The 16048-nt window shown below is 45.1% G+C and overlaps 1 protein-coding gene across 3 annotated transcripts in view; it reads right to left on the bottom strand.

Moving 5' to 3' along the window:
• The window catches only part of Fam114a1 (family with sequence similarity 114 member A1), a 71667-nt gene that overhangs the window by 17870 nt on the left and 37749 nt on the right, over nt 1-16048 (bottom strand). For all 3 annotated transcript variants that reach the window (XM_021162251.1, XM_021162252.2, XM_029477771.1), the window contains 3 exons: nt 14883-15017; nt 8766-8918; nt 2770-2893 (listed from right to left, as the gene is read on the bottom strand). In XM_021162251.1, the coding sequence (XP_021017910.1) occupies nt 2770-2893; nt 8766-8918; nt 14883-15017 (412 nt within the window). The remainder of the gene's footprint in view (nt 1-2769; nt 2894-8765; nt 8919-14882; nt 15018-16048) is intronic.

Below are 16048 nucleotides of genomic sequence, written 5' to 3'. Positions count from 1 at the left end.
AGTCCCGAGTCCCGTGTGTGTGTGTGTGTGTGTGTGTGTGTGTGTGTGTGTGTGTGTGTTTGGTGTGTGTGTGTGTGTGTGTGGTGTGTAGTGGGTGTGTGGTGTGTGGTGGGTGGTGTGTGGTGGGTGGTGTGTGTGGTGTGTGTGTGTGTGTGTGTGGTGTGTGTGTGGTGTGTGGTGTGTGTGTGTGTGTGTGTGTGTGGTGTGTGGTGTGTGTGTGTGTCCATAAGAGTGTGGAGCATCTGTAGGTGTGGGTATGTGCATGCATAGCATGTGTAGGGAGACAAGACGACTCAAGGACTTCTCACATGCTGTTTCAGACTGGCTCTCTCGTTGGTCAAGGACTTCAACAAAGAGACCAAAGGCCAGGCTAGCTGGCCCACAGCCTGTCTCTGCTTCCTGTCTCCCCATAGCTGATATTTCAGGAGTATGTCACCTGTTCTGGATTTACTTGTGATAGAGATTCTGGGAATTCCAACTCAGGTCCTTACAACCTGGAAGGCAAGCACTTTACTGGCTGAGCCATATCCCCAGTCCTAGGGTCCTTTTAAAAATCCTTTCTGAATGACACACCCAGAAGGACCAAGCTCTAGCTCAAGTATCATGAGCTTGGAGAATAGACTAACGGGGTGATGGTTAGTGCGGGGAAGGGGCGTCTCTTGGGTCATCTTGGGTCCCCAGTATGAGTTGTATCTCCTCTGACACCCAGTATTTCAGTTTTTTCATTAGAAAAATGACAAGGTTGCCATAGTTGGTGACTTTTGTAGGAACATATAAATGCTCAAAAAAATTATTCCCAGTTGCCTCTTTGAGGTTTATTGGCCCCTTTCTATACTTCAGTATAATTGGCTCTTTTATTTTGATGCAAGGAGCATAAATTTCATTAAGGTGAAGGCACAGAAGATCAGGATGAGGGGTTAAAGGGGGAAACCATGATTAAACAGGTTTATGAATACACACAATAATTTGCCCTGAGCCTCAAGGTTTAAGCACAGGAGCGCTTGTATCTACGCTTTGATCAAAGGTATGTAACGCACCTGGGAACACAATGATTCTGTGACAGTGACAGTGTGAACACTTATTATCACTCCTCTGCATGTCGAGGAAATAACAGGAACAAACAAGTCAAAGCTGCAGCTCATTCTACCTTCCCAACCTCCCTGGTCATGTGTGGACACACTAAATAACAATAGTAACAGCTAACGTATTTGAGCAGTTTCCGTAAGCCAAGATCCATAAGGTGTGTTTTTTTATGGATGGCATTTAATCTGAGTTTCACAACAGTTCACAGAACAGTCAGAATTGTCTCAGGGTATAGTGAAGATGTTCCTTTCAGCGGGGTCATATAACGTGTTCAAGAAATTAGTGAAAAGGTTTCCAGTGGACTTTCCTATTGGTTCTAGAAGCAGCCAGCCTTGTGTCTGCAGTTGCTCCGCCCACTGAAAGCACCTGTGGTGTGGTGCCTGTTACTGCCGTCTGTAGGAAGACATCCCACACGTACACAGGATGTGCTTGACTCTGTTCCACTCCCGAATGGATGACCCAATGTGGTCATTGGGCGTGGCCAACGTTGAGAATAGCTTTTCCCTTCTCAAAAGAAGCCTGGCCTCTCAAAATAGGCTCTAGATCCCTTTGGGCTCCAGTCACTTTTGAGAGGTGTGGTTGTTTGAATGAGAATGGCCCCCAGAGGCTCACATGTGGGAATGCTTAGGCTCCAGTTGGTGGAACTGTTTAGGAAGGATTAGTAGGTGTGGCCTTTTTGAAGGAGGTGTCTCACTAGGAAGTGGCTGTGAAGTTTCAAAAGCCCATGCTAGACCCAGTCTGTCTCTGTCTGTCTCTGTTTCTGTCTCTGCCTCTCTGCCTCTCTGCCCTCTCCTTCTCACTCTCTGTCCTCTCCCTCCCCCTCCCTTTCCCCTCCCCCTCTCCCTCTCTCTCTGTCTTTCTCTTAGCTACTGCTTCAGTACCATGCCCATCTGCCTGCCTCCATGTTCCCTGTCATAATGGTCATGGGCAGACCCTCTAAAACTACAATTCAATTCTTTCTTTCATAAGTTGCCTTAGTTGTGGTCTCTTCACAGCAATCGAGAAGTAACTAAGACCAAGGGGAAGGCTGTTGGGATGTGTCTACTGCACTCACTCCATGACCTTCAACTTGAAACACCTCACCCTGGGCACCTGGAGAAAAAGGCACAGCTGTGGCCAGAACTGGACTTTTTGTGTGGTTGGTGGGGATTGACCTTGGGGTCTCAAACAGCGGGCAAGCACCGAGCTGCTAGGCTACCAGCCTCCCACACCAAGAACGGCACTGTTCAGATGGTGTGTGGGACACTTACGAATACACTACTCCTACTCACAGAAATTAAAGGGAATGATGAAGCCATGCAAAGAAATTCAGTGCAAGATTTGCACGCCATGGCCCTCAATCATATTAAACAACACTGGCACGTGGAAGTAGACGGTGCCACATATATTGTGGGCATTTAGGCCCAGCACACTGTGCTTGGTTTACTTTTTTGCATTTATTTGTGTTGGTGATGTGCCAGGGACTATGCTGGACATCAGAGGAAGAATGGGGTTCCCATTCAGTAAAGAAAGGGCTACCCATCAGTGAGACGAGCCCTGTACCCACAACAGCTGCACAGGGCATTCTGGAAGCCGTGTGGGGAGCACCTGGATGAAGTCCATCCCACCCTGTCCTAAGGCTGTCTCAGCCGCTGTGTCTGAGGCCCAGGCCCCTGGTTTACCTCGTTATTTGTTGCTGCTTTTTACCTTGTTCTTCTGGACTTGCTTCATTCTCTGATTCTTTGGCTACAAAGATGTCTTTGATTGAAATTAGGTCATTTTTCAAGAGTTCTAGCTTCTCTCCATCCAGAGATGTTAAGAAGGACTGAACCTGGAGAAAAAACAAAAGGGAATAGAAAGAAATAGGTCACTTAACGGTCATCGTTTCTTCCCATGGAAAGCATTTACATATGGCTGCCTCCAGTTTTCCCAATAGCTCCTGAGCGAGCCATAGTGTGGAGGTAAAGGGGGGGGGGTGTTGGCTCTACTGCCCATTCACACCCATTCACAGCGTGGGCTCCCAGGCCTCAGTCCTTCCCATTCAGTAGTTATTGCTGCTGCTGTTACATCTCAGTATATAGTTCAGATTGGCCTCGAACTGATTAAATAGTCCAGTCTGGTCTTGAACTTGAACTTCTCTTGCCCTGGCTTCTTCATTACAGTTACAGGCACGAGCCACCACACAAGACTAACTGTCTCCTTCTTAAAGCAGGATCTGTACTTCCTTGGGATTCTTGGTGTGGTAAACAATAAACATGAAGCAAGAGGCACTGGGCAATGGTGGCGGGAACCCATTGATCACAGTGGTTAAAAACACCCCCTCCACACAGCTCAATATCAGTTCCTCACTCACTTACTGCTGACCTTGGGTAATTTACATTCCTATGCTTTGGCTTTATCTGAATAATCGGGTCTGCTTACATTTATCTTTAAGGCCATTTTGGTCACTAAAGCATAGGAACTGACTTAAAACACTGTGTTGCTCAATAAATGAAAGATCTAACACATGTGCATATATATGCATATATGTATATATTGTGTATATAAATATATACACACACATACATCTCTCTCTCTATATATATATATATATATATACATATATATATGTATTAGACATGACTTACACTGAGTTTACAAAAATGTTTAAGATACATTTTCATTTTCTGATAATTCATTGTCTAGAATGGTAGTTCTCAACCTGAAGGGGGATTGTATATCACATATCCTGCACATCAGATATTTGCATTATGATTCACAACAGTAGCAAGATTACAGTTATGAAGCATAGGAATAATTCCATGGTTGGGGGTCAGCACCACACTAGGAACTGGATTAAAGGGTCACATTGTTACGAAGGTTGAAAACCTCTGCTCTAGGGGAGGGAATCCCAAGACTACCAGTATCAGACCTAATGGACGTGGAGGAAGGGCACTGCAGTCAGCAGGAGAGAACGGTCACTGAACTGGGAAGCTGTGCAGGGAGAGCTTGGGAGAGGAGGCTCGCTTGGACTGACATCATCTCTGCTCACTGTCAAGAGTCTCTCTTTGGAGAGTGCCCTCTGCATACACTTCAAAACAAGTACAGATGGCCATCCTCTGAAGATTAATCTAAATTTCCAAATCGGTCACAGGTCATGGAACATCGTAATAAAAACGAGGCGTGACTGTAAAGCTGTTCGTTTCTGGTTTCTCATTCTGCACTTCAAATTCTCCCTCTGGAGGGAGTACTAGCTGAGCTCCGTCCTCCTTGGGGTAGGTTTCACCGTCCATGTGTTAGTAAATTGGCACAGCAGACTAGGAGTCAGCCAGGGCATCCGGGCTGGCAGGCTTTGTTTTCCTAAGGTTTACGCACATCACTGGGTGCTGTGCGCCTGCCCAAGGCTCTGGGAGGAAGCTTGGCAGGAAATCAACACAAAACCCATTAGCCACGCAGTTCGGCAGGTAGCAGAAATGTGCCCTGCTCTGTGGCTCCCGGCCAGCCCCTCTGGCTCTGGCTTTCTGAGAGCCTTCTTTTCACTTGCATGTTCCTGCTTCTCCCTCTTTAACTCTAGTCTGCGACAGCGGCGTGCACTGAATTGTAGTCGGACGCAAGAATTAATCATAATTAATCATGCATTCCTCACAAGGGTACACAGAGTGTCTTATGCCCCTTTCCCATAAAAATAAAATTTGAAAAATGCAACTGAGTGTAATGGAAACAAAATGATGAGATTTTCCCACTGATCATGTACCGCACTGCCAGGTCTGTCTTAGAATCGATCTGACGCAACATCATTGATAATAATTCCTTTGTATTATTTATTCACTTATCTATTTATTGTGGCATGTGTGCTGCTGCTGATGTGGTATGGGTGTGCATGCCACGATGTGGGTTCTAGGGTCTGAAACTCCAGTTCTCAAGACTGTGGCACACACTTGAAATCACAGAGCCAGCTCTCCAGCGTCAATACTTCCTTCCCTTTCTCTTGTAATGTTTGAGTTTCAGCCAATGAAATATCAGCGGATACAACGAGCATCCTTTCTTGTCCACAGCTTTCAAATGGGAGTGTCCTCTCTGTTTCTTTGGGCTGACGGGACTCAGAGGACCACAGGCATCAGGCCATGGTGACATCCAATACATTTTTAAGACACAGAACACATGGGATGCTTCCCCTTCTAGAACACTCTCCAGGTTACTGAGTGGGCCTCTTTCCCATGCTGTGCTGAGACCAGTGTGAACCTAGAAGATGACTCCAGATAGCTGCTTGCAATGGGGAATGTGTGGAGCTGGAACAAAAGAGTCTCACTTACCTGTGCATGGCAGTTTGAGGTAAAGGACAGCTGGAGACTGAGGGGGCAGAGAGGAGGATGCAATAGAAATTCAGGGACTGAGAATCCCACCAGGAAACTCAGCCTTCCTGCCTCAGGATCAAAGTTTGTCAATGGAGAAAGACAGAGCTGGTTTCTTCAAAGGTTTGTCTCAAACGTTCTTTAACTTTTAAAGTATCCATGTAAGGTTGCCAGGTAAACACAGGCTACTTAGTTACTTTGTGTTTCAAACACACAATAACATTTTTTTTTAGTATAAGTGTGTCCTGGATGTTTCGTTAGCATTAAAGTTTCATCCTATGAGTTTATTTTAATTGTCTGTTTTGGGGGTGGTAGAGAATTGGACTTAGGACCTTGTGTCTGCTAGGTGAGTACTCTATCCACAAGCTACAAAGGCCTGCAGCCCCTTTCTTGTGCATTTTATTTTTCCCATGATTATTTATTTATTTGTGTGTGCATGTGTGGAGGTCAGGGAGTTTCTTCCTCCACCTTGTGGATTCCAGGGATCAAACTCACGCCATCGCTCTTGGTGGTAAGTGCCTTTACCTGATGTGCCAGCTCCTGACCCTTATTTTAAAGTTCAAATTGAATTTAAATAATTTATTTTCAGTGCTGGGCCTTGTGCAATGTCTATGCCTGAGCTTTATCCTCATCATCTCTTTATTCTTTTTATGCACTTTTTTATTGAGACAGAGTCAGTAGGTTGCAAAACCTGGCCTTGAACTCACTCTGAAACCCAGAGAAGCCTTGAACTTGAAATCCTTCTGCCTCAGCCTCCTCAATACCTGGGATTCAGGCCTATGCCAGCAGGCCCATCTTAACTTGATTTTTGAATTAACAAGTGATTACTTGTATCTATGGGATACAGTGTGGTGATGTGACATGTGTATATGTATCTATGGGAAACAATGTGGTGATCTGAGACATGTGTACATATATCTGTGGGAGACAATGTGATGATCTCACATGCGTACATGTATCTGTGGGATACAATGTGATGATGTGACATGTGTACATGTATGTATCAGATACACTGGGGTGATTTGACACATGTATACACTGGGGAATAAGTGTATCATGCTGATGAGTGTACCAACGAATACGTGGCCTCACACCATTTTTGTGGTGAGATTGTTCCATGTTTACACTTTAAGGAATTTTGAAATATGTGAGTTTCCATTCCTCACAGTCCCTGTGCTATAAATACATCTCTATGGCAGCCATTGTCTGTCATTAGCTGTGCCTAAAGACCTTGTATTCTTGTTGGAGAACTGTGTACAGGAAGCTGTCTGCTTTCGGGGTAACCTGCTCCAGACTGTCATAGGACTGAGAAATTACTTCTGCTGATTTTCACATAGACTTGTAGGGCTGCTTATGACAGCACTCAGTAACTACCATCAGTAAGTTTTTTAAGAATTCCACATTTCTCACCAAATGCCACAGAGATCTCCTGGCTGGGGACAGAGAGCAAAGTTTGTGGAAATGATGTACAAAGAGAAGATCCAGACCCCTCTAGAATGGCCCCCAAAGGTCCCTGTGTCAAAGGCTTAGTTTGCAGCTTGGAGCTACTAGAAGCTGGTTGAGGCCTTGGGGGTGGGGCAGGGAGAGGTGTCAGGTCACTGGAGACCTGTCTTTGTGAGACCTTAGTCTAGTCTTCTTCTTCTCTTTTGCTTCCTGGGCCTGAGTGAGTGCTGTCTTACCAATGGCCCCAAAGCAATTTATCATGGATGGGACCTTATATAGCTCACACCTGCGATCTCAGCACTGAGAAGCTGAGGCAGGAAGATTTTGTAAGAAAGCTGAGGGTTATTTTGTAGCTGAGGTCTGTGATGGAACTGGCCAAAATGCAATCTCTCTATATTATTGGAGTAGGGACCAGTCTCCTGTTTTAACAACAACAACAACAACAACAACAACAACAACAACAACAACAACAACAGATATTTACAACAGAAAACGTACAGACAATACAATGTCATCAGCAGTCTGCTCACTTACACACATGGATGCTGCTATGAGCTCTTACATGGGCGATGTCACTGAATCCCTTTAGAAACCCAACAAGGCTGGCTTTATCATCACTGTCATTTCAAGCAGATGGCAGTAAGAGGGACCCAAAATCCCACAGCCTCATACTTATGTATAATCACATAAAGGCTGATTCCTGACTCAGCTTTCATAGGTAGAGTTCTGTGCTTTGGTAGGAAATTGCTTTTTTTTTTCTCTCTCTCTCATTTTACCGGATTATGGGATTCTGAATGTAAGGGAGCAGTTTTACAACAGCGTAAACTGTGGGTGGCTGATGGCAGTGTAAAGCCATTCTCTGCAGACACAGAAATGGATTTTGTAGGCAGTCTTCCCCATTGGTGACAAGCGTTTGTCTATTTGCAACTGTGATTCAAAGCTCCCTCTCTGGTTTTCTTTACAGCTGGTGCAAACACCTGCCTGTGGTCCCCGTTTAATCAATGAACTAAAGAAACTCTTACTAGGGGCTCATTCTGTATCAGTATGAGAGTTAGCATTTTTGTCTTTTCATGTCATTTTTTAAAAATTATCCTTCAATTGTGTTTTGTGTACTTGTTTTTTCTAATAGTTTAATTTTTTTTAATCATAGCTGTGTGTGCACATGGAGGTCAGAGGATACAGTGAGGGAGTGAGTTAGTTCTCTCTTTCTACCTTCTATGTCCTGGAGATTGAACTCACGTAGTCAGGCTTGGCAGCAAGCGCTTTCACCTGCTGAGCCATATTGCCAGCCCCTTTTGTTTCTTCTCTGAGGTTGGTCTCTCTTAGGCAGCCTAGCTCTGCCTCCAATCCATACAATTTGTTTGTCTGGGGTCACGTTGGGATAGTACGAATGTATAGAGCCATCTGTTTAGTCATCTGGATTTCATAGGTTTCTAAATAGGAACATTTTTAAATGGTTCTCCGTAGCATGACTTTGCCCCTTATGGCCGGATATTGTGGTAAAGGTGATCAAAGAAGTAAAATGGTAACTCATAAAAAAATATGCACTCAATGCCCACAGTTTAACAGAAACCCCAGTTACTCTGTGCTTACTGGGTGGAATAAAGGCACAGACTGGTCAGGGATCTCTGATTGCCAAAAGGAGGGAAGGGCTTGGCAGGCAAGTTTCCTGCCATGGGAAGGGGTGGTGGGGACTCCTGATTTGCTGACCCTCCTGGGCTGGGCGGAGTGACAGGTTAGTACAGGGCAGAGAGGAAGCTGTAAGCAGCTTGAGGATGTACACAGGCTGTACATTATGTGAGAGCTTAGCATAAGTCACGAGGTGAGAGAACATATCTTTACACCTCTTCCCAGTTGTTGCTTCCATGCTAAGGAAAACACGTCACCCAAGAATGCCATTCAAATGACCCTGACCCGTGGGAAATGTACCTTGCTCTCACTCTCATTGGACAGAATTTCCAGGGCTTCCAGGTGTGACAAACCTTGATATTCATCAAACAGCATCCCATAGTGTGCAGTCCTCTCCACTGTCAGCTGCTGGGCCAACCTCTGCTTCTCCTTCTCCTTGGCTTCTCTCAACATCTGCAGAGACACAGTGCTCATGAACTAGACGTGCCTTTCCATGCTGCCTTCCTGTACAGGATACGGAGGCGATGGGGAGGGCAGATAGTATATGAAATATCACTTTTGTCGCTTTGGAATTTCTCATTTCAAGGTATATGTGCCACTACTGGACCTGCCCCATGCTGGTCATTGTTTAGTTTATAGGCATCATAGCTGGGTAGGACTAAGAAACGCTCCTGCCCCTTGGAAGCTTGCATGGTGCCTTGTGATATCATAAAAACTAGCCCTTGGGGAGGAGGTATTCGGGTCCCCATGAAGTCTAATCATCATGGCTGCCTAAACAAGACATGAACCAAAATGACACCAATAGTCATGCAAATGAGGAAAGGGGGAGCTCACAGGGCCCCAGCCCTACACAAAAGACTATAGACAACTAAGGAATGCTCGAAGTGGGAGAAACCGTCTTCCCAGGGAAGAGCCTCCAAGTTAGGCTATCTAATACCAAATGGTCGGCCCTGAAAATGTACACACACACGTGACTTTATATAGACTATACAGGTTGTGTTTCTATATTTGGAAATTATATATATGAATGTATGTGTTACAGTAATTAACACACACACAAACTGTAGTTAAGAAAATAGAGGTCATGAATTTGAGAGAGCAAGGGGTACCTGGGAAAGGTTGGAGGGAGGAAAAAGAAAGAGAAAGATGATGTAAATATAATTTAATTTCAAAGGCTAAAAGTAAATTTTAAAAGAATGGTAAAAAATAGATACTAGATTGATACTGTTGGCTAATATTTACATGTTCAGCTTCTTCTTTTTCTTTTCTTTTTTTTTTTTGGCAGAGCCAAACACAGCAAGCCATCCATGCCTAGGGATAGGATTAGAAAGAAGCATGCAAAGACCCTCTCTGCTTCCCACTGAAGTCTTTCCTCTGTGTCAGCTTTTCAATGCGCTGCATGATAAAGTGGGGGTGTCATCACCAGACGCATAAAGTGAGGACCTCGACGCACCCAGGTGTGGCTGAGGAGAAGGTTTTTATTGTAGATAGTGAAGCGGTCAGCTCAGGAACTTTGGAAAATTCCATCGGACCCCTCCCCTCCTGGAAGAGAAATGTCGTAGAACACATAGGTGGCCCTTCCCTTCCCCAGAGACACATTCCACGACCAACCGTTGGCCACCTTCAGACAGGGGAATTCCCTAAAGACCAATCAGTTTAATTCTGCCAATCACATTGTGCCTAATGGCTGCTGCTCTGAAAACTGTACAAAAACTCTCTGAACGGCTGTTGGGGGCCGTTCTCTCTCCTTCGTGTGTAGGGCAATCCCAGCATGCTGGAACAATAAAATTCCTCTTGCTTTTGCATCAATCCATGGCTCTGCATTGTGCGCTTGGGGGTCTCTGGTAAGTTAAGGCTCACCAGACTCTTACAATAGGAGGGACAGAACAGCTGCAGGCATCTGGAAGAGTCTAGAGCATGGACAGAGTATAGAAGACCAAGCCGGTCCATGAGAGGAAAGAGAAGAGGGAGGGAGGAAGGGAGGGAGGGAGGGAGGGAGAGAGAGAGAGAAGAGAAAGAGAGCCAAGAGGAGTGAGGGCAAAGAAAACCAAGAGCTAAGAGAGAGACAGGAGAGAAGGGGCTGAGAGGGAGCAAAGAGAACAAAAGGAAGAGAGCAGAAATGGCAGGTTACATCGGAAAGAGAAGCTGGGGGAAGGGAAGCCCATGCTAACATGGTTAGGGTACCGTGTGTGTGTGTGTGTGTGTGTGTGTGTGTGTGTGTGTGTGTGTGTGAAGAGCTGAGAGGAGCCACAGGTCCCAAGTGAACCTGGAGGCTAACACACACTTTAGTATGCTAATAGGCATCTATGTTAGCCATGTGTCCTGAGCACTGGAAAAGGCCAACTCTTTGTGAGCATATTAAGAATTCTGCAGGGCTGGAGAGACAGCTCAGTGGTTAAGAGCACTGACTGCTCTTCTGAAGGTCCTGAGTTCAAATCCCAGCAACCACGTGATGGCTTACGGCCATCCATAATGAGATCTGATGCTCTCTTCTGGTGCGTCTGAAGACAGCTACAGTGTACTTAGATATAATAATAAAATAAAATTTTAGGCCAGAGCAAGTGGGGCTGACCAGAGTGAAGTGAACAGAGGCCCTGAATTCAAATTCCCAGCAACCACATGATGGCTCACAACCATCAGTACAGCTACAGTGTACTCATATACATAAAAACAAACAAACAAACAAACAAATTATAAAAAAAAAATTCTGCACCTAGGCAGATTCCAAAATAGAACGAAACTGGTTTGATCTTGCTCTGTTTTTTTGTTTTTTAAATAAAAACTTCTATGGGTAGAGATGAAAAGGGTTAATAAATGTAAATTCACAATGTATTCATTAGCAGATGCTGAATAGAAACTGGCTTATAGATGCTTGAGCTGGGCTCCAGAGGTATGATCCTGAGTTTCTGTTCACACTACTAACTTCTCTCTTTCTGCCTTTCCCTCCCTCCCTTCCTCCTTTCTTCACCTTACCTCCTCTCCCTTCTCTTCATCTACACTTGTAGGGTTAGGGCTAGAAGCCAGGCCTTGTGCATGCTAAGAAAGAGACACCTCCCCTTACCCCCCCCCCAATTATTTTGTTGTTGAAAAACAGAGACGACAGAATGTCCACGAGTCTGTTCATTATTAACAACATCCTGCACTTGTTTGCTTTGATGCTAGACCTCTTTTATTTGATTTCTCATTAACTTTACAAGGACATTAAGTTTATGGAATCCTTTAATATCTGCAGAGAGCCCCATAAATACACTGGCCGATGCCACAAGGTCACAGGGGGAAGATCATCCAAGAACAGAGGCTGGTGTTTATTATGTGCCAATAAAACAGGCAGCCTCATTTTCCGTTTGGGTTCTTGAGGTTGTTAGCCAAGAACCCACTAGGCCGTGGAAGGAATTCTCTCTCCTGTCTATCTTTAAGACTAAATTAGTAAGTCTCTGCCTTTTACAGTTTTCAAAATAACACAGTGAAACCATTACTGGGAAGGTTTAACAATTGTAATAAAACTCAACTGGTCCCCTGACCTCAGGGGATGGGAAGATAAAACCAAGAGACCCTGGGATGGTGCCAGTTCTCAGGACCAGTATCCTCTCTGAATCACTACTTTGGGCTAGCATGGAGAGATAAAATAGAAAGGAAAGAGGTGCATCATTAAGCAGAGGCTGAGATTTACTTGAAAGTGGAGTAAAAATCAAAGCAGCCCAGAAAAGCAGCCCTTTAACCAGGCGGCTGGTCTCAGGGTGCCTCTGGAAAACAGAGGTGGACGGTTTAATTGGAGTGGGCGATCTTGACACAGAGGGACTCTCACACTGGAAAACATGGGAGCTGTGGAAGAGGAAACAGTGGCGCAGAAGAACTACTGACCATTGGATCGCATTCCCTGTGCCGTGGGAGAAAAACGAGGCAGCACAGACGTGAACTTTTCTGCTGTCTAGAACCAGACACTCTACAGCCTACCTATTCCTTCTGCCCCAGGTGCATCTGCAGTGTTTGCCAAAGGCTCCATGCTTAAGGCATGATCTCCAGCCCATGACACTAGTGGGAGGCGGTAGAATCCTTAGGAGCTGGAGCCCAGAGAGTGGAAGCTGTTGGGGGTATGCCCTTGCAGGGATATTGGGAATCTGGTCCCTTTCCATCACCCACCCCTTCCATGGTTCCTGGCCACTGTGAGATTAACAGGTATGCTGTTTCCCAGACTCCACAAGCCCCAGAGCAATAGAGCCTGCTGATTGGTCACGGAAACCTCCAGAACAAGGAGGCCAAATAAACCTCTTGTTTCTGTCAGGGATTTGCCACAGCAACAGAAAGCTGACTCCTTTTGAGATCTGTTGTTAATAGTGGCTTCTTCCCTCCAGTTGCTACGAAGACCTTACAGCCACCCCTTTTGCCACAAAGCCCACATTTACTGCGTCAGGAAATCTGAATCCAAACTTTACTTCAGGCTCCCCACTCAGTGCTAGTAGGGACCTCCACACTGTTCTGACCTAACCTGATCTCTCACTTAGATCACAGCATTTGTTTCCCAGCGAGGGTGACAAGGCATCCTCCAGACCGTCCTTCTATTCCAGGGAGCATAAGTGACCAAGGGCTCTAGCCACTGGTCAGTAAGTCCATTCCGCAACTCTCAACACTTTTCTCTGCCATCTTTGGTGCTGTAGAGACACCGAGGCAGGCCTATTCCTGAAACTTGACTCTTTGTCCAGAAGACTTGATTTTTTAAATTAAGGACTTATTTTTACTTATAATTATGTGTGTGTGTGTGTGTGTGTGTGTGTGTGTAGGGGGGGGCATATGTTTACACATGAGCGTAGCTGCCTCAGAGTCCAGAAGAGGGTATCCTTACAGCCATCATGGAGCTGAAGTTACAAACATGAGGTGCCCAACGTGGGTTCTGGAAACTGAACTCCAGTCCTGCAAGAGCAGCAAGTGATCTTAACCACTGAGCCATCTCTCCAACATGGGAAGAATCATTACGTTTTACTTTAAAGGCATAATAGCCGTGCATATGAGGAACAGCGTGATCTCTTGATGTGTGTATGTGACATGGAAGAACTGGTATATCGATCTCCTCAGACACTGATCACTTCCACGTGTTGGGAGAAACCACTGAACCTCTCTCTTCTTTATAAAGTACCTGATAAGTTGTGGTGAGCTAGGGTCACCCTGCTGTTATTGGCTGCCATCACTCCCTATGGCCCTCACGAAGCTCTTTAAGCTGCACTGCAGTCTGGCACACTTCTACCTGGTCCCCTCTTTAGTTCTCCTCCCCTGGATGCTGACATGAACCAGCTCTGGTGGTTCCCCCAGGCTTCAGAAGTTTCCATCCTGTTTTCTCTTAGGTCTTACCACCCACCCCAACCCCTGACTAAGTAAACCCCTGTCTGTCTCAGCCCACTTCCCCATCTACTTCCGGGAGGAACAAGACTCGTCCAGACTCTGAATGGCTTCCCTGGCCCAGGCCTTCCCTCCAGCACTCTGTTTTCCATAGTAACTACCGTGGTCCTTTCTAAGCTCAGGTGAGTCCCTGTAACCTGTCCAGATGCTGTAGTATTCTTCTCCCCACACCCCGGTTCATTAACAGCCCTGCAAATGGCCTCCATGATCTGCCAGCATCTGCAGCCACTGCCACTCAGCTCTCCTCTCCGACAGCTCTTCCTACATGTAGCATCCTGGCTGGTCCTTGTGGGTGCTGGGTGACACACTTCCATGCATAGTACATCCCTTTAAATGTAGCTAGCCTACAGCTGTGACAGAAATAGTGCAGGTGGCCCCCAAAATATGGTAGCTTGGTAAATTAACTCGGGTTCCCTCTTCTTTTTTACAAGGGTAGCTAGAATTTGCCAGTTTTTAAGACCCAGTCTCACTCTCTGTAACCTCGCCATCTTACCTAGAATAAATGTTACACACGGGGGCAGACATGTCTTTATCGGGTTCTGTTCTAGCTCATGTAACTATCACAGCAAAATTATCAGGAGGTACTGATGTCACCTCAGTGCACAGGGGGAAACTGAGGCACAGATATGGAAAGCAAACCCACAAAGTTGTATGGCTGAAAAGTGGCAGAACTGAGGTATTTACAATGGCATACTTGGATAAATCTGCAAGAGATTATCAACTGAATAAAGAAAAACATGAAACTGTGATCAATAGGCTGCCTTTTGGCTGGAGTGTGTGTGTACACATATGTTCCACTTATAACGCATAGCAACATATATACTCTTATACCCAGATGTTTATCACTATGTCTATATGATAACCGATAACGTGCATAAGAGATCATTAACCTTGCCTGTCTTCCACAAAGACTTCGGTGGGAATGTCAGACACTCAGCTTTCTTACTACTTCTTCTGTTTGGACATGTGCTTTGACTTTTGTTGGGTGAAAGGAGGGGGAAAAATCACTTAAGGGCCTAGTCTCACCTGGGACAAGGAGACAGTTCGCTCCATCAGTGTCTTGGTCCGCTTAAACCCTGGGTCACTTTCTGCGAGGACAATCATGGTTTTCTTGCCAATGAATTCTAAAGCATCCAGACCTCCGGTTAAGACACTTTTGCCCTGCAAATGAGGAAAGCACATCAGATTAGATTCTCCACAGCTTGCTGTTTGGCAGTGGCCAGCAATACCCAAGGACCCAGCATTCTTGTCAAATATTAAAATAAATAGAAAGCCACAAGTTTTTCACACCATGAGATAGATCATCTATTTAATCCTGTTTTCCTTTCCTCGAAAAACCATATGTTATATAATTTGTAGAGCATGCGGTGTTATTAAAAAATGATGTTTAGGGGGAAAACAGTGCACATTAGGAGTTCATGTCAGTAGTGCTGAGCATATCAAATAGATGTGTGTCTAAGACATAAAATTAACAGATGACCCGATTGTCGTGTTTGAAAGAATTCCAGCGTAAGTAACAGAGTTATTTGGGGGCGGGTTATTAAAATGTCAAATACTTATGCTAATTTAGATGATTTTTAAATCCTGGGCCCTGAAGCAACGGACCCTCAGGCTGTTTCAGACGGCTCTTGCATACTTTCAGAAACTGGGGAACACCAACTATAATTAGTACATTAATGAAGTAAGACAGTTTGCCTTCCGTGTACTTCCAGTTTCTGAAACTGGTCTATTATCCAGGTGTCACTGTGGAAAACTCCCTTGGCCGGCCATTGCTTTCCTTTTAACAAAAGTGAAAGCAACCAAGAGTCACAGACACCGTTCAAATAAACAGAACCACATTGCTCTGAACTCTCCAGTCATAATCCCAACAATACAGCTCTATATACAGCTGTATTTTCCTACCTTACAAGAACAGGTTTTTATTTTTATATCGTCTATCTGTGTGTTTTTCAATCTTCATAATTATTTAAGTGCTAGCATTCAATCTTACTGAATGAATGTACTTTATCAGACATTTCCATTTCAGAAATTTAGAATTTTTTTTTTTTTTTAAATCTGGAGCCCAATCAAAACTCACACCGTGGAAAAGATTTGTAAATGGCCGGGCGTGGTGGCGCACGCCTTTAATCCCAGCACTCGGGAGGCAGAGGCAGGCGGATTTCTGAGTTCGAGGCCAGCCTGGTCTACAAAGT

The sequence above is a fragment of the Mus caroli genome, chromosome 5, assembly GCF_900094665.2.
Source record: "Mus caroli chromosome 5, CAROLI_EIJ_v1.1, whole genome shotgun sequence".
Classification (NCBI taxonomy): domain Eukaryota; kingdom Metazoa; phylum Chordata; class Mammalia; order Rodentia; family Muridae; genus Mus; species Mus caroli.
The sequence above is the reverse complement of the archived record's forward strand: the minus strand, read 5'-3'. Positions and strand labels throughout refer to the sequence as shown.